General features: G+C 42.4%; 3 protein-coding genes across 3 annotated transcripts; 1 reads left to right on the top strand and 2 right to left on the bottom strand.

Annotated features, from left to right (window-relative positions):
- Positions 1–2,852: 2,852 nt before the first annotated feature.
- LOC133015868 (mitochondrial amidoxime-reducing component 1-like) lies at positions 2,853–6,754 on the bottom strand. Its single transcript, XM_061083154.1, has 7 exons — positions 6,512–6,754; positions 5,086–5,256; positions 4,626–4,788; positions 4,395–4,538; positions 4,081–4,142; positions 3,849–3,920; positions 2,853–3,404 (listed from the first exon to the last, which is right to left on the bottom strand). The coding sequence occupies exons 1-7, from the start codon at positions 6,742–6,744 to the stop codon at positions 3,278–3,280; spliced, it is 972 nt and encodes a 323-aa protein (XP_060939137.1). The 5' UTR covers positions 6,745–6,754; the 3' UTR covers positions 2,853–3,277.
- A 2,504-nt stretch (positions 6,755–9,258) lies between these two features.
- Positions 9,259–11,215, top strand: LOC133015925 (tripartite motif-containing protein 16-like). The gene has a single exon (XM_061083214.1). The coding sequence runs from the start codon at positions 9,539–9,541 to the stop codon at positions 11,213–11,215; it is 1,677 nt and encodes a 558-aa protein (XP_060939197.1). The 5' UTR covers positions 9,259–9,538.
- Positions 11,216–13,272: 2,057 nt separating this feature from the next.
- Positions 13,273–18,308, bottom strand: kcnk3b (potassium channel, subfamily K, member 3b). Its single transcript, XM_061083153.1, is given in 3 exon segments — positions 13,273–16,521; positions 17,892–18,233; positions 18,236–18,308. Coding segments are annotated over 3 exon segments (1,308 nt in total). The 3' UTR covers positions 13,273–15,628.
- Between the last annotated feature and the right edge of the window lie 453 nt (positions 18,309–18,761).

The raw sequence follows: 18,761 nt of genomic DNA, 5'->3' as shown, positions 1-18,761 counted from the left end.
TAATTATGTAATTTTCTAAAAAAAAATAATAATTTATGCAGTGAATCTGAACTACAAACTGATACAACAGAAAAAATGAACAATTTTTTCTCCTCTCTTACCCTTCCTAGCTTATCTGAGGACCAGAAAGCATCTCTTGAAGCTCCTATATCTAAGAAGGAGGTACTCAATGCTATTAAAGGGTTACAGTCTGGTAAAGCCCCAGGTCCAGACGGATTCAGTAGTGAATTCTACAAAGAGTTCTGTGATTTACTGATTGACCCACTTCTAAATATGTTTAATGACTCTTTTAAGAGAGGCGTTTTGCCAGTCTTTGAGAGGAGCGCACATCTCTCTAATTTTAAAAAAAGGTCAAATCCCCGAAGACTGTGCGTCATACAGGCCTATCTCCCTATTGAATACTGATTTGAAACTCCTCTCCAAAATACTAGCAACAAGACTAGAAGGCTTACTCCCTATTTTTATAAATGATGACCAAACTGGATTCATTAAAGGTCGCAATTCATACAATATTATGCGCAGATTATTAAACACAATTCAGGTTTTTCAACAGCAGTCTTTGAATGGTGTAGTGCTTTCTCTGCACGCTGAGAAGGCGTTCGATCGCGTAGAGATGCCATACCTGTTTTTTACATTACACAAATTTGGCCTGAGTGAAAATTTTATAAACTGGATAAAGTTACTTTATACAAATCCCCTGTCTGCAGTGCTTACCAATGGGTTGCAATCGTCTAACTTTCAAATTTTTAGAGGTACAAGGCAGGGGTGTCCTCTGTCACCCCTGCTCTTTGCCTTAGCAATTGAGCCACTTGCTGAGGCTATCAGGATAAATGAAAACATACATGGTCTCACCTTGGCCACTAGACAACACAAGATTACTCTTTATGCTGACGACGTCTTGATCGTTTTGACTGAACCTGAGGTATCTATTCCAACCCTTATTGAGACCATTAATATATAATTTTAATAAATCGGAAGTGATGCCATTAGGCTCTCTGAAACAGATGCCTTAAACCCCATCTCCCTTCCCGTTTAAATGGTCGCCAGAAGGGTTTGTCTATTTGGGAATACGTGTAACACCCTCGTTTGAACAGCTATACAAAGCAAATTTCCCACCCATGTTTGAGCGTATAAGGCTAGACCTAGAAAGATGGAATACCCTCCCAATTTCCTGCTTAGGCCGTGTCGAACTTCTAAAAATTAACGTTCTCCCTGGGCTACTTTACCCCATACAAATGATCCCAGTCATGTTCCTCCATAAGACTATCAAACAGTTAAATAGTTGGTTTAGCTCCTTTATATGGTCTAAGAAGAAAGCACGCCTGAAAATAGCTCCGCTATGTCTTCCATCCTCAGAGGGGGGTCTCGATCTCCCGGACATTAGAAAATGTCAGCTTAGTGTTCATTTGCGCATCATAGCTGACTGGGTGCATAATAAGTCCACGTCTCTCTGGTTGGATGTAGAAAGATCAATGCCTAAACACCCTTTGGTTAATCTTCTGTTTATTAGGAAAAATACATTTTTGAAGTCTGCTTGTACTAACCCTATTACAATCTCCACAGTTAAGGCATGCTATGCCATTAGAAAATTAGAGGGCAGATCTCGATTCACATCTGTATTCACTCCAATATGTGACAATCCTGACATTCCCCCTGGACTAATGGACAATAACTTTCGGATTTGGGAAAATAAAAGAATATCTACTTTACACAAACTATTGGAAGGCTCTACCATGATGTCTTTTAGTCAGTTGAAAACGAAATATGATATTCCAAAACAGGATTTCTTTCGATATTTGCAAGTGAGAGATTTTGTCACGAAGGATACCTCAATCCTTCAGTGTCAGGATATCTCACGCCTAGAGAGACAGCTCTTTTTGCAAAAATCTGGCAGTTCTATTAGCCTATTCTATAATATCCTTAAGGAGTATAACATCACAAACACCTCCTCTCTGAAGGGCTTATGGGAAAGGGAACTTAATGTTAGGATAACAGATGATGACTGGAATGATGCTTGAAAAAGTGCTAAAATACTGAATGTCTGTAACCGAGTGAGAGCTATGCAACTGAAGCTCCTACACAGGGTTCATATCTCTCTCTCAACGTCATAAATACAACCCTAATACATCTCCACTGTGCCCCAAGTGTAAGATAGAATCTGGTGGTCTGACACATTGTTTGTGGGATTGTAGAAAAATACAGCAGTTTTGGCAGGTCATAGGGCAGGAAATGAATAAGATTCTCTCTATTAACAGTAATAATAACCCTTTATACCTGCTACTTGGTATATCTGACATGTCCATCACTGACAAATTTAAAAGAAGACTTTATCAGAAACTTGCTTTTTGTGCTAGAAAGTGTTGAAAGTTTTGAATTGGATCACAGATAAAGCTCCATCTAAGGCTCAGTGGCAAAGGGTTGTATTTGAATATGTTGTGTTGGACCATTTGACATGTAAACTTCACAGCAATGATGAGGTCTTTCGTAAAACTTGGGAACCCTTCTGTCATATGTTGGTCTGAATGTTTCCACCATTCTCACAAGAGGGCTTGTATCATAGCTCAGAATGCTCTGCCTCAAAAGAGGCACTCTGTTTTACCATTTAATTGATTTACTTTTATTTATGTTTTCTATTTTTTTCTTACTTGTATAGGACGTGACCCCTGAATCTTCTGCCTGTATGGATTTGAATATGTGTGTGAGCCAAATGTTTGTCTTGTTTTTGTTTTGTTTTGTGTTGTATTACCTCTTGGAAAACTAATAAACATATATGGAAAAAAAAAAAAAAAAGCTCAATTTTTAAAAAATCACTTTATTTGCTTCCTAACATATTGGAAAAAAATCAACATCCATACTACAACATTTAGAAAAACGTGTTCTAAGAAACTGATCATTTAAAAATAATCAGATCAGCATGTTGATATAATTCCTGTTTATTTAGCGATAAAGTTTAGTTCACACTTAAATCAGCAAAAGACAATTTCATTTTCTCCCAAATGGCAGCATGTGCAAAAGTGTAATGATTTACTAAATGTGCAAAAATATTCTCCTTCCGGGTTCTAGTAGTGTTACACAACAACCCAGTTTAAAAACACTACTTGATCATCAGTGTTATTTTGAAGTGCTCTTGTTGGTCACAGCCTCATTTTAAACATATTAATTCTTCTTGCTTATCATTGGTACTGTCTTAACCTAAGTGCTATTTCCTGGTGAGACAGTGACTCGGCAGTGATTGGATGGACCGTTCACTCCCCTCTTCTTCCTCTTCCTCGCTGTCTCAGCGGCGGATCTTGTACACGACATCTCCGACCTGCAGGATCCCCGTCTTCTTCACGGTGTGCAGCTGCCCGAACAGCGGAGCCGACTTGTAGATGTGCTTCTCGGACGGTTTGCACTGACGGTAGCTGCGGAAAAGAATCACCGGGATGAGCTCAGAGAAATGTACGATTATAAGATATAGGAAATAAAATAGCAGATTTTCTTGAGAGAACAAGAGCAGTTTACATTTGGCTCAATTTGACAGAACAAACTCTATTGAAAAGATTTTAATATGATAACAAATGAGAGAAATAACAAAACGTGAAGCAATGGAAGCTTTTCACCACAAACACAGCTTTCAAACCAGGAGCCTTTTAATTACCTCTGCAGAGGAGGTCATGTTTTCTTCTTCTTGTGCTTGTTTGTTAGTTTCTAGTTATAACTCAATGAGTTCACTCACTTTCCTCACTCACGTTTCCCTCCATTAACAGAAATACACATGTGCATCATCTTATCTTCTTCTTATTAAAAGAAGCCACATTGAGCAGAGAGGAAGTTCCTTCCCTTAATAAAGTGAGTTAAATCTTTACCTTTTCAGTGTTTCCAGAGGCTCTTTCCTGTTGATTATTCCAGTTTCAGGGTCGACTGTGGTGAAAATGCACCTGGAGCAACAGAAGACAACAGACACATGCATTTCAACATCAAACAGACCCTTTAACTGACAGTAGAGTCAGTGATGTCATTTACATCCGGGGGAATCGAACCCCAAACCTCTGCAGCGTTGGATTCGATGCTGGTTAGATGAAGTGATTGTGACGTTACCTTCCACATGACATGACGCGCTGCAGCCGCACGCTGCCAATCTGGATCTCTTCCCATGCATCCTATAAAAAGCAGAGCAGCTGGTGTTGGAAGTTTTTTTGGGGAGTCGGAGATAAATTTAGTCGACGCTGCTGCTCAGGCTGAAAAGGGCGAAGTATTAGTCAGACGTAAAGAACTGAAATGATTTCAGACAGGAGGGGAAAACCACACGTTTTGTGGTTCTGATCTTAACATCTTATCTCTGGTTTTATCTTTGTTCCTGAAACCAGGAACAGTCAGGGTCGCGTTTGCAGATGTAAAGATGAAGCTCGCACCTCCTCGAAGGCCTCGCAGCCGCTTATCACGATGTTCGGGCGGAAGCGGTCGACCGTGACGTCCTTCTCCAGCCTGCTGCTGAGATCCTTCACCGAGGCCTCGGACAGCAGCATCACAGGGCCCACATCTGGGTACGCCACCTGCTGGATAATATCACAAATGTCAATATTTGAGATTTGAATGCAGAGGGAGCTCGAGCACACAACATGATTAACGCTCTAAGTCACTACCTCACACTGTGGGAAAAGAGGCTCGATCTCCACCGACCTCCTGCCCTTCATCTGTGGTTCAAAGTGCACCATGCGAAAGGTTTTCTCCTCCCCCAGATAACGGGTGAGCCAGCGGGACGCCTCTTCACCACAGTCCCGGCCCTGGATGTCACTGCCAAACACTCTGCGGCACAAAAAACAACAAGAAGCGTTACACAAGTCTGAGAACACAGCGGGGGCAGAAGTACACAAGGAGGAATAACCAAGTCAAAGTGCACACTGGGCTAAAATCCACCATTTCAAAGTGTTACAGTATTTTTTATGATCCACTTCTGTAATAATACTGTGTATAATATCCTAAGATGACAAAACAAGCAGATGTTGTGGCTGAAAAATGAATCTAAGCATCAATTAATCATATTTTTTATACTAAAACACCAATAGGAGTCGGTCAGAGAACACAGTGGGTGGGGGATTTGACCTGCAGTCTTTAATGTTGTTGTCAGGCTGATTGACCGGGAACCTCAGCTCCTCCATGTTTGGTCCGTTCAAACAAAGCTGACCTCCCTCGCAGGTCAGCGACACCAGGACGAGAGACGGCTGCTGTCGACCCGTCACCATGTGACCGTCGTCTGTCACCACCAGCCAGTGTCTGCAAACCAACACAACAAGCGTGGGTCGCCCTCGTTTCTCCACTCGGAGCGATCACAAGAGAGACACAGTTACAGGTAAGTGGATTTAAAAAGAAAAGGTGTGATGAACACAGCTCATTCCTGCAGAAATCACTGTTTAATTATGAGCCACTGGTTGGAAATTGATCTGGGAATCAAACTGCAGCTGTGAAAACTTTAAACAACTTGAGTGATGACACATTTGTTACCACAGTGAAGTTAAACTACCATTGAAAGCTGAATAAAACAACCAGTGGGTGTATAACTGCAGTTTAAGCAGATCAGAATTATAAGCATGAACCATCCTGACCACAGTTCTAGAGCCTTCAAAACCAGATCAGACAGAGATCGATTCTTAACCAGTTTACAAACTTGTGTAACAAGTAAAAGATCCTGTTTGATTTGAAGTATTTTTACTGCAATTATTAAATGTAAGGATGAAACAGATATTACCAGAGTTATAGATAAAGAGCCCCCCCCCACCCCCCAAAAAAAAGTCAACTAAAAAGTTATATCATATATATTTATATTTTATCCCTTGTCTAAACAAAGTTACAGAAGGCTTAACAGAAAAACATTTTGAAAAATTTGAAGGATCACAGATGGTGGATTATTATGAATGAGATAAATGTATAGTTGACAAGCTATTATCTATAATAAGAAAAATGAAATCTATGAATATAAATTGTGAGAATCTTTTGGGTCCCAAAAGATTTTCACAATTTATGTTCATAGATTATATTTTTCTATATAGTTATATATTATACATAATATATATATAATTATTATTATACACTTTATTTCTCTTTAATTACATGAGTATATACATGTATTTATTTATATATACATTTAATTATTTTTAATTGGGATGTGCACTTTTTTTAAACAGTTTGAAAAAGTTTATGGTTGAGAAACTAAATAAAATTAAAAGTACATAAATGTTGTAAATCTTTCGGGACCAATTTGTCTCAAATATACACAATAATAATAATAATATTTATTATATTGTATTATTCTGGACAAAATGACTTTGAAAGAAAGAAGACGTGTAAACCCCATCAGAGTTTCACTGCAGGTGACTGAACACAGTGCGTGGTTGGAGTTGAATACAGATGTGAACACGTGCTCAGTGGTTTGAACTCTTTGTCCCGGTTTTTGTCCCGGTCTCTCACGTGCAGGTTCCGGTCCATGCGGGCCCGAGGAGCCGCTGGACCCGGGACATCGAGTCTCACTCACCGGTCCTGCATGTGTCCGAACTTCAGCCCGCCGCGGAGACACTCGGCCAGGGACAGAGACATCGCTCTGCCGGACTTCAGCGGGTGCAGCAGCAGCTGGGACACGACTCCCACTCGAACCAGCTCCTCGGTCCTCCTCAGGAACCTGAACCCGAGCCCGAGGCCCAGAGCCGCGGCTCCGACCCCGAGCACCAGGACCCCGGGTCTGTCTTGGACCAGCGACTTCACGTCCATGTTTGGTGTCCCTGCGACTTCCGGAGGAAAGACGGAAGTGGAGGAGTTCACTGAGGGTCCACATGGGGGTTAGGGTAAATTAATAATACACGGGCAACTAGAAAAAATACTGCAAATTAAGAAAACACACACAAATACAAAAAATACAGACAATTAAGAAAACACAGACAATTAAGAAAACACAGGCAAATTAAGAAAACACACGCAAATAGAAAAAATACTGCAAATTAAGAAAACACACACAAATACAAAAAATACAGACAATTAAGAAAACACACGCAAATTAAGAAAACACAGGCAAATACATAAAACACACGCAAATAGGAAACACTCACAAATACAAAGATTAGAGCAAAATTAAGAAAACACATGCAAATAAAGACAACAAACGCAAATATAAAACACATATGCAAATTATGAAAACACACGCAACTAGAAAAGATACTGCAAATTAAGAAAACACACGCAAATTAAGAAAACACACACAAATACAAAGAATAGAGCAAAATTAAGAAAACACTTGCAAATAAAGACAACAAACGCAAATATAAAACACACGTGAAAATTATGAAAACACACACAAATACAGAAAATACAGCAAATTAAGAAAACACGCGTGAAAATTCAGCAAACAAAGGCAAATAGAAAAAAACAGGTGCAAACTAAAAATTAAAAAGTCACAACAAACAAGTGATGAACCGGCTGTAGTTCAGAGCTCTGTGAAGTTTCATCCCCACTGACGAGCAGCAGACCTCAGTAACTTCACGAAGTTTCGAACGACAGCCGGTTGACCAGACACAAGACGGCAGCTTCCACATTCAGGACATTTTGGCTTTGTTTCTGGACAGTGGGAGGAAGTGGAGACATGTCGTCCATCTTTCTTCCAGTCTGAGAGAATTAGAGTTAAAAACTGGAAGTAAATCCCTTCCAAATGAAATTGAATACGTTTGAGGTTCTTCTCATGTTCTCCAAACTTTTAGGGAATACATTTGCTGTTTATTTTATATATGAACCTGCAAGATGGTTAATTGATTATGTCCAATTCAGTAAAAGGACAAATACTGATACTGCAGCAAAGACACAAGTGCACTTCTACCAAACTGGCACCAACGTGTGACAGACACCTCGAGTCTCCACCTGCCAAGACTTTTAGAAATCAAGTGACGTAATGCCACAGCCGACCTTCTCAGTGGAACTATTTCTGTCTTTGACATAGATACTCAGGTCTTTGGCCGAAGTAGAAAACAGCAGATGCTCCGGCCACAGGGGGTCAATACAGGGATTTGTCGAATGGATCCTCCTTCTGTTGCCTTTCTGTGCACATGTGATGGCTGAAGGCAGATCCGCAGGCTGGGAGCCAGGCCGTACAAACGGCTTGATGATGCGCCGGCAAGCAAATTTTTCATAACGAGCTAATCTCTCTGCTCTCTGCAAACGAGGCTTGATGTTGTGATTCTGTTCTAAGTGCACACAACTATTTAATTAGGGCCCCGACCACCTACGGTGGGAGGCCTTATTGTTTTTCGAAGGATTCGTATTTCCCTTTTGGGCTTTCCCAGGGCCTAGACGCTCAAATTCTTACCAAAGTTTGCAGGAAATTCAAAACCCCAAAAAGTAATTGTATTCTGGAGTAATTTGAAATGGGCGTGGCAAAATGGCTCAACAGCGCCATCTAAGGAAAAGCCCCTCACTTAGCTTTCACTGATTTTCACAAAAAAAAGTCTAGTGGTGCAATGTGAAAAACCTAACAGCAAGCCCGGCATTTTGGATTTTCCAAATGTTTCCTTTGACGTTCTTGTCCCAGGGTTTTCGTCAGATGAACTTCATATGGACATGAGTGTCGTCACAACAAGATGGAGATATAAACTACCTTAAAATTCGAGTTTTCATCAGACAGTGTGATCGTGGCATGGCGTAAAAGTTTGATTACACGATGTTCTGTATCTCAGAACTAGAGATGGAAGACAGGAGTCCCGGCCTGATGACATCTACACAGAATTTCTGAATTAAAATCACAGCGCCCCCTGATGGCAACAGGAAATGTCTTGTTTTTGGAACATCTTACACTTGGAAGTATTCCTCCTCATCACTGACTGCAGCCATGTCAAACTGTGTCAAAAGTGTCTCAAGACATTGATAATGGCATAAGATGACTGTGACAAATGGACGTGACAAAATAACTGACTAGCTCGGTATATATGATTTCCTCACATGGTGTAACCGTGGTGTGGCGTGACATTTTGATGATTCGCCAAAAGAAGGGAATTATTATAACTCCTCTGTGCGTCGTTCTTTCAGCGTCAAACCTCATTCACACATTCACAGTCCCGCCCCTGATTCGAACCATGTCAATATTGACTCATCATCACAGCACCACCTGCTGGCTACAGGAAGTGACATGTTTTAAACTTTGATGAACTGCTCTTGGCTGCTTTACAATATACAGCTCAAATGAGCTGGACATATAAAAGAACACTTCAAAGGATTCATTAGCAAATAATTCTTTGTTGTCAGTTTCCTTCAATGTCACAGTGTCAGTGATGTTAGAATCCTTTGATTTCTTAGATGTAAAGGTGAGATTTATAAGATCTGAAGAGAGAAAAGAGTGTTTTTGACCTGAACAGATCCATTAGTCTAGTATAGTGATAGCGATAGCGATAGACCAAACTGTTGCTCTTTTCAATAGTGTGTTAAAACGTGGGAAAAAGAGGCAGTGAACGAGAGAGGGAGGAGCAGAGATCTGTTTCTGTTCAGAGGAAGTGAATCTGTTCTACAGCCTCTGGCAGCAGCTGAAATGGAGCAGCAAGAAAATCACCTGGCCAGACAAATACTCTCCTGTCCGATCTGTCTGGATCTACTGAAGGATCCGGTGACTACTGTCTGTGGACACAGGTACTGTAAGAGCTGTATTAACACCCACTGGGACAAAGAGGAGGAGAGAGGAAGCTACAGCTGTCCTCAGTGTAGACAGACCTTCACACCGAAGCCTGTCCTGGAGAAAAACACCATGTTAGCTGCTTTAGTGGAGGAGCTGAAGAAGACTGGACGCCGAGCTGCTCCTGCTGATCACTGCTATGCTGGACCTGAAGATGTGGCCTGTGATGTCTGCACTGGGAGAAAACTGAAAGCTCTCAAGTCCGGTTTGAATTGTTTGGCCTCTTATTGTGAAAAACACCTCCAGCGTCATATTCAGTCAGCTTCATTTAAGAAGCACAAGCTGGTGGAGCCCTCGGAGAAGCTCCAGGAGAACATCTGCTCTCGTCACAACGAGGTGATGAAGATGTTCTGCCGCACTGATCAGCAGTGTATCTGTTATCTCTGCTCTGTGGAGGAACATAAAGGCCACGACACAGTGTCAGGTGCAGCAGAAAGAACTAAGAGGCAGAGAGAGCTCGGGCTGAGGAGACAAACAATCCGGAAGAGAGTCCAGGACACAGAGAAAGACGTGAAGCTGCTTCAACAGGAGAAGAAGGCCGTCAATGGCTCTGCTGATAAAGCAGTAGAGGACAGTGAGGAGATCTTCACTGAGCTGATCCGTCTGCTGGAGAAAAGAAGCTCTGATGTGGAGCAGCAGATCAGATCCCAGCAGGAAACTGAAGTGAGTCGAGTCAGAGAGCTTCAGGAGAGACTGGAGCAGGAGATCACTGAGCTGAAGAGGAAAGCCCATGAACTGAAGCAGCTCTCAGACACAGAGGATCACAACCAGTTTCTACACAACTACCCCTCACTGTCACCACTCAGTGAATCTACACACTCATCCAGCATCAGCATCCGTCCTCTGAGGAACTTTGAGGACGTGACAGCAGCTGTGTCACAGGTCAGAGGTCGACTACAGGACATTCTGAGTGAGACAGAGACAGAGATTTTACAGATTGTGTCTCAAGTGGATGTTTTACTGCGACAACCAGAGCCAAAGACCAGAGCTGACTTCTTAAAATATTCACAGGAAATCACACTGGATCCAAACACAGCAAACAGACGTCTGTTATTATCTAAGGGAAACCGAAAAGTAACACGTATGAGAGAAGATCAGTATTATTCTAATCACCCAGACAGATTCACTGATTATTATCAGGTCCTGAGTAAAGAGAGTCTGACTGGACGTTGTTACTGGGAGGTGGAGGTGGGGGTGGTGTGGGGAGAAGTTAGTGTAGCAGTCACATACAAGAATATCAGCAGAGCAGGAAAATCAGATGAATGTTTCTTTGGATTCAATGATAAATCTTGGTCATTATATTGTTATGGAAACAGTTATAGCTTTTTTTTCAACAACATCTGGACTCCAGTGACAGGTCCTGTGTCCTCCAGAGTAGGAGTGTACCTGGATCACAGTGCAGGTGTTCTGTCCTTCTACAGCGTCTCTGACATGACTCTCCTCCACAGAGTCCAGACCACATTCACTCAGCCTCTCTATGCTGGAATTAGGGTTCGTTGGATTAGAGCCACAGCTGAGATCTGTAAACTCAAATAGACTTGAGTCATTAAAAGCAGTGATTTAGATTCTGTGTGTAAATTGTTAACTTCTTTTGTCTCCATGTTTGTTGATCAAAGTTGGTCGTGGTGACGTTTCTGCTCCGCATAGAGATCAGCTGTCAATCAAACACTGACCTTCCTTTATCACACATATTTAGGTCTCACTTTGTAAAGACAGAAAGAAAGAACCTGAGCACCGAGTGGTCGGAGGCCCTATTGTATTTCGGTCTTGCATTTGCGTCTTGCAAGGACTTGCATTTCCATTTTGCCCCCCCCCCCCTCCCTGCAGACATTCAGATGGTTTTAAGGAATGGGCGTGGCAAAATAACTGACTAGTGCCCCTTAAAGGGCAGCCCCGCAGTACGATTGGCCGACATCTACAAAAATCTATAGGGACATTTCATCACACCGTGTGTCCGTGGCGTGGCATCAAAGTTTGATTACACGCCATCAAAACACGAACTTCTGTATCTCTGGAATATTTGTTCCAATCGGGTCCAAACTAGACATGTAAGACAAGAGTCCTGGCCTGAAGACATCTACACAGAAAACATGACTTAAAATCACAGCGCCACCTGCTGGCTACAGGAAGTGACGTGTTTTATACTTTGATGAACTGCTCCTGGGTGCAAAACAGCTCAGTCAACTCATTATGACATTTCCTCAAACCGTGTAAACAGTGATGTGCGGCGACGGATCATCCCTCGCTGCACATCAATGACAACATTTTCTCCTATGGCGAAGGACACGATGTTGTCATAACTCCACTGTGCATTGTCCTATCACTACCAAACTTCTGTCACATGATCAGAGTCCAAGCCTGAACAGCTCTATGTGTCAATATTTCCTCAACGTCATAGCGCCACCTACTGATTCGCCATGAAACAGGAAGTATTTTGTAATTCCACTCTGCATTATCCAACCTGCTCCGGACTACCAATTAGCAGGATAGGATCGACATCGCGTGACGGACGCAGGAAGTGAAGCGTTTATCCTTGCCGCAGTGCAATAAACGCATGCAACGCGGAGACGTGCGCTCGGTCATCGAGCGTTCTCTCTCCACCGACCGCAACCGGCTTCACATGCGGATGCTCGGGCCCGCAAGTGCTACAACGTAGCCCTAGTTTACTTATTCTAGGCACAGATGATCCGATTTGTTTTGGATTTTTTCAGCTCATCATCTCCTGCATCGCTGCAGCTTCACTTTCATAAACAGACATAACTCGGAGTGGTTCTTAAACTAAGTATCAGGCTTCTTACACTAGGTCTCAGATCGGGAATAAGACTTTTTCAGACCTTTCTCTAATGTTATGTTTTCTTTTCTTGAGTTTCTCTTACAAAGACTAAAAATACAACCTTCACTAATTGAGGATGTATTGCAGGACAAGTACAAAAGGTTTTCTAAAAGATTTCCAGGAAATAACTTAAAAGAGAAGCTTGCAGAGTTAATCACCATTATTCACAATTCATTCAATACTCTATATGTTAATTATGTAGTTATATAAATGTCCATTTGCCTGAAAAACATACTAATCTGAACTAAAACACAATAAGAAACAATCTGGAGTTAATTAGGGGGACGTGCACCAACCACAATTTCTCTATCCTTTCAGCCCAAGTGCATCAATGATTGAAAATCATTTAGATTTTATGGACCCGCAAATAAGAGCCTGATCTGAATCCACACCTCTGGCAGTCTAAGGAAAGATCTCCTCTGTGAAGTCAAGTGTTTCTGTGGTTTTGTCCTCTTCTCTCTCGGCTGCACCCCACGACTAGAAGGTGCACGTAAACAAATGTACATCCTGCCACACGCCACGTACGTATCCTCGTGACTGACCGGCTGTAGGTCGTCCGGAACTGGAATGGAGTCAGAATTCCAAAGGGGAAACCATCTGCACCGACCGGTCATCTCCATACATTCAGCAGGGACTTCACATGTTGATAACCAGCATGGAAGAGGTGGGCTCCCACTGGGCTCAGGTTGATTTTAGAAACTGTGATGAAGTGTGATGAAGAACCTTCTTGTGCAATGTACTCAAACATTACGGCGTTTAAAAATGTTTTTATTTTCCAAGCACACAGGGAAAACCTGTTGGTGCAACAGGATACAGTACTTGTATAAATGTACACTTGTCTTCTGGGTCATTGTTTTTTTAAAAGCAAATCAAAATTACACAGATACAATCATGATTTTTTCCTCTTTTTCACGTGTGCAACTCAAGTGTTCCATGAAGTGCCGGCCTCAGTTCCTCATGAAAACAAAGGAGATCATGTTGTCGTACAGTGAATCACGCAGGTGGGATCTCAACCCACAGGAGAAATACAATGAACAGGAAATAGAAAATCCCCCTGCAGACGTTCAGAAAATCACCAATCTGTGATGTTCCATTTATTACCTCTACCTATGTTTTCATTGATGTTGGTTTATTGAACCTTTTTTTTCACTTTCTTTTACATTTTTGTGAAATAATCATTTCGGAGGGAAAAATTATGAAACACTTTCTGTAATATTCAAACAATTAAATCCGTCACACAGAGGATTATTGGATAATTTTATTATTGATACTTCAAGTATATTTTGCTGTTTCCCTGTATTATTACTAAAGTAACGATTTTGAAAGCAGGAATTTTACTCATAGTGTTTCTATACTGTTTTGTTCATAACACCTCTTCTATCTGCACTTATTTCCTACATTCCCAGCATGCCTTTCATAAGTCCAAATAGATGTCCTAGGAATATGTTTGCTGATGATAGAGTAAATCTTCTACTCAGTCGTGTAAATATTGTTTCGTTATTTCATTATCTGATGGATGATAATGTGTATAAATAAATCAGCTCATCAATTAACAGGAAAACTGGGAAATAAATATGATGCTTTCTCATTGACACAACAGGGAGTCAGATATTATAAAAAAAAATACTTGTCACTAACATTTTATGGCATATGACATATTATATATATTAATAAATAATCAAAAGGTATTGCTCATTTCTGATTTGATTTTCCCCAAACTGCCATTTTCTGTGCAGGGTTTAAACCAATCAAACATCTTTGGGGATGAAAGCTTCTGCTGTAGCTGCCAGAAAAAAACTTCACATCTTGTCGCCTACACTGAAAAAAAACAGGCCGAACACTAAAATAGTCCCAGAAATACGAGAAATAGTGTCTGAGGGTGGATTTGAACTTTTGCGTCCGTCACACAGACTTGGTCTATTGTGGCATATTTGTCTGCGACTGACAACCGGCTCCTCATCCATCGTCCAAACACAGAAAACACCCCTGTCTCTCCCATCTGTCACCGCAGACGGCTTCTAAAAATAGTTTGCATCCTCTGTTTGATCCAGAGGTGATTCTGTTTGATGGTGGATGAGTTCTGTGAAGCTTCGCAGATGTTCAGGTCGAAAAGAGCAGCGGAGAAATAATAGGAGAAAGAGTCAAAACCCAAACAGGAACCTGGATATTAGAACATCTGTTGTGTATGTTATGTAATATTTAACTATAAGTGATAATTTGAGCTTTTCTGTGTTTTTTCTGCCACTGCTGAATAAATGTTAAGAGGCGTCAGTGTTGGTGAGTGTCTACTTGTGATCACTGGTCTTTGCCGTTGATGCAGTTTTACCATTTTTACCATTTAGTCAAACTTTTCCACTTGTGACGTTACATAATTCTGCAGCGTTTCAGGCCGAGAGCACTGACACACGATGACACAATAACAGAGGCACCTGCACGTGTGAGTCATGTGAAGTTATGAGTGTGTGTGTCAGTTCTGAAAAGGTTCGGACAGTCACGGTTTGTTTAAATCAAGTTTTAAGGAATTATGAGGCTAGAAAGTCAGAATGGATTTCACTGTGAGGAGAAGTTAATAAAGAAAAGCATCAAGACGTATTCCCAAATTACTAAAAATGTATTCTAAAGTGAGTGAACAGTAACAGAAACATAAAAATGGGATTTCCAGCAGAGAGATGTTTCAGATATTTAGTTTTTGTGCCTTCGCTCAATCTGCTCCTTCAGCTCCTTATCTGCTTTCACCTACAAACCGTGAGCACGTCACTTCACATGTCCTGGACCACGTTCATGTGTTCATGTGTTCATGTGTTCATGTGACACACATGTTCACGCCTACATGGCTCCTCAAAGCACTGTGCACTTCCCTGAAACACCTGAAGTCAAAACACCAGCAGCTGCTCTTCCTTAAACACATATTTGATTAAGATTTGGCTGTTGACAGTGCTGCATGTCAACAGCGTTTTCCCTTTTCTGCCTCCTACTGTTGGTTTACTGGGATTATAGCACCACCAACATCTACTTGCAGTCGTGTCTTTGCTGTGAGGACTGTTCAAGTATCCGTTGTCCGCTTGACAGTGAAGACGTATCGTGCCAAACTGAAATCTGCTGCAGGGAGAGAAAGGCTAGACGGAGCTGCGTCTCTTGAACACCCTGAACGGGGAGAAGAAGCGCAGCCCTGCTGTGGAGGAGCTTATGCTCGTGCACTGACGTGGACCGCAGACGCAGCCGGTTGATCCAGACTCCATGTAGGGAGAGCAGTTGTTGATCTGTTGCAAGTAGGCATCGGAGAAGGTCAGCTCCTGAGGGATCATGGTGGGTATTGAGCCCTGCAGCTTCTCCTGGCTCCGGTACCACAGGCAGGAGCATATAGTCTGGAAGTGAAGCACCTCGGTGTAGGCACCTTTGAGATCTTTAGCCCTTGAGCTGTCGTTTGCTACGGGAGTGGAGGACGTTGAGGCTGAGAGCGGAATAAGACGAGCCACCTCGCCTCGGGTCTTGCAGACGGACATCAGGGCCTTCTGCTTGGCGTCCCTCCGCTCGTCCTCAGTGTTCATGGTGAGGAAGCGGAGCACCACCAGGTTCAGGAACGCCCCGATCACCGTCAGGCCCATCAGGATGTAAACAAAGCAGAAGGCCACGTAGCGCGGGTCGTTCTGCAGCGCGTCGTCCCTCTGCAGCGCCACGTAGTCCCCGAAGCCGATGGTAGTGAGCGTGATGAAGCAGTAGTAGTACGCGTGGAGGAAGCTCCATCCCTCACAGTGGGAGAAGGCCACAGCCCCCACGCACAGAGTGCTCATGCAGGAGAAGAAGCCCACGGTCACCATGTTGGCCATGGAGACCTCGGTGTGACGCATCCCCAGGCACTTCTTGGCTTGGTGCAGCAGGTACCTGACAAACGTGTTGATGCGCTCGCCCAGGCTCTGGAACATGACCAGGGTGAGAGGGATCCCCAGGAGGGCGTAGAACATGCAGAACACTTTCCCTGAGTCGGTGCTGGGCGCCGCGTGGCCATAACCTGAGGGAGAGCACATCGCATTGTTACACTCAGACACTGTGAGCACCATCTTGAGTCTGAGAAGATTGCAGAAGTCTTTAGCGTTGAGATGACACCAATCTCCTGTAGTAAATGTGTTAGCTCCGGACTTAAATCCACAGGAAACCAACACGCACTCCAAATAGATTCCTCTCACTGATGGAAAGAACCAGTCCCACTGTGCAAGCTCAACGTTATTATAGTGAATCAACAGCTATTTTCCTATTTGACTCCCACACTGTTGTCAGCTGGGACGTTGTAAACACTGGAAATAAACCAGAGACGTCACTTTCTGTGTAAATTAGCCTTAAGAGGCCTTATTGTAATAACTGGTACTGAACCAGGTCCGTGTTGTGTTGGTAATTTGGGGTTTTAGTGACTTCAAATGTTTTTTCAAATGTCCTTCATTCCCATTTCCATACAATTACACACAATTTACACCTCATCCTTGTTTGATGTAACTTTTTTAACCAAAGTAACAACCCTGACATTGATCTGTTGAACCTTCACTTAACTAGGAAATGCCTCATTGAGATAAAAAGATTAGAATACTTACAATAATTATCATTTATTTGTCAAGGGTGGCCCGGAAAAGAAAGGTAAGCAAGTGATATGCCAAACAGGCTGTGCTACTTCAAGACTATGGTGTCAGAATCGATTTTTTATGAGAGTACATAAGGCACATTGGTAAAAGTAATGTGGTGTAATAATTGAAAAGCGTATTGATTTGATATATCCGCTGTGTAGTTTGTAAAACTTTACATCTATGCAACATTTTTTAAATAAAAAGTGAATATTTCTGAGTGGAGGTCAAATTGACATTGAAATTGAAAAATATGTTTTAACAATAAAATGCATGAGATAAATGAAATGACAAACAATAGGGTATATGTGCTTTGCTTTAAAAAAGACCTAATAAGAATTACAATGAGAGTATATCATAAGAATTACTTTAAGGTCATATACAGACTAAATAAGGTGAAGTAGGAATTAATATACACGATGGATGTGTAGTTTGTAGACACATTAGATTTAAGAAAGGAATAAATAAATATTTCTGAGAGAACATAAAACGAACATTTTAACCAACAATACTGTTCAGCAGCGACAAATAATTACAATGATAGTAGCTGATATAGGAATAAGACTGTTAAATGTAATAATTATATGTATTGATTAAATGTGTCTGTTGTCTAGCTTGTAAATTATAAGGTACAAGACTGCAAATAAATACGTGAGACGGCATCTGATCTCTAATAGATTAATGTGGATTAATGACGACAGACATCCTCAACCCGTCTCTCTACGTCATCATCCATCACTACAGAACACAAGCATTGACGTCAACCCACCGATCGTCGTGATCACAGTGATGGCGAAGTAGAAGGAGCCGGCGAACTTCCACTGGACCCCCGCCTTGTGCGGTTTGAGCTGCAGCACCACCAGCTCCAGCTCCTCGAAGTTCGCTTTGCTCAAGTTGTACTTGCGCATCAGCTCGTGCCTCCTGGCGTCCAGCCGCCGCTTGTGACTCTTCTCCTGCTTCGACTCCAGGGTCTCGAACACGGCCGCCCCGACCACCAGGTAGGTGAGGATGCTGACGATGAGGGCGAGGGTCCGGGCGTTCTGTCTCTTCATGGTGGAGAGGTCCAGGTCCGGGTCCGGGTCCGGGTCCGGGTGGCAGCTGAGACTCCTGCTTCTCCTGACGCACTCCGGATCCGACGCAGGGGACTTGTGGAGATGGAGCCGCTCTCTCAGCGCCACCCCCACATCACAGTTGGGTTGCTACTGTATTTGGACTATTTGTCACCAGCATATATTTAGATACTGCTGGCAGAAAACACACAAACACACACACCCACAAACTAACACACACACACACACACACAGGGCAATCCCACAGATCCTCCAGGAGCAGGAGCCTGAAACCAGGAGCGCACCTTCCTACATCTCCTCTTCCTTCTCCGGGGCCAAATTAAACAGCTTTGTGTTTCCTCTGTGCAGACATGGTTCGGTTCCCAACGACATATGACTGTGGTGTGTGTATGATTCCTTTTCTCCATCTCGCTCTCTCTCGCAGATACAATATTTACCCAGTGGCTATTTAAACAGACTCGCTCTACTGGCTTTATAAGTTGTCTAGCAACCTAATGACAAGCCACCTTCCAGTGAGTCAACATTTAAAAAGGGGACATCTTCTTCTCCAGTGGTGAACAGGCCGCAGG

Source organism: Limanda limanda, chromosome 12, assembly GCF_963576545.1.
Source record: "Limanda limanda chromosome 12, fLimLim1.1, whole genome shotgun sequence".
NCBI lineage: Eukaryota > Metazoa > Chordata > Actinopteri > Pleuronectiformes > Pleuronectidae > Limanda > Limanda limanda.
Note: the sequence above shows the minus strand (reverse complement) of the source record. Positions and strands in the feature narration are given on the sequence as shown.

Coding starts and splice junctions, on each gene's coding strand:
- LOC133015868 (XM_061083154.1), bottom strand. CDS start 6,744: ATGGACGTGAAGTCGCTGGTCCAAGACAGACCCGGGGTCCTGGTGCTC. Junction 5,257..6,511: donor TTCGGACACATGCAGGACCG/GTGAGTGAGACT, acceptor GTTGGTTTGCAG/ACACTGGCTGGTGGTGACAG. Junction 4,539..4,625: donor CTCTTTTCCCACAGTGTGAG/GTAGTGACTTAG, acceptor GATATTATCCAG/CAGGTGGCGTACCCAGATGT.
- LOC133015925 (XM_061083214.1), top strand. CDS start 9,539: ATGGAGCAGCAAGAAAATCACCTGGCCAGACAAATACTCTCCTGTCCG.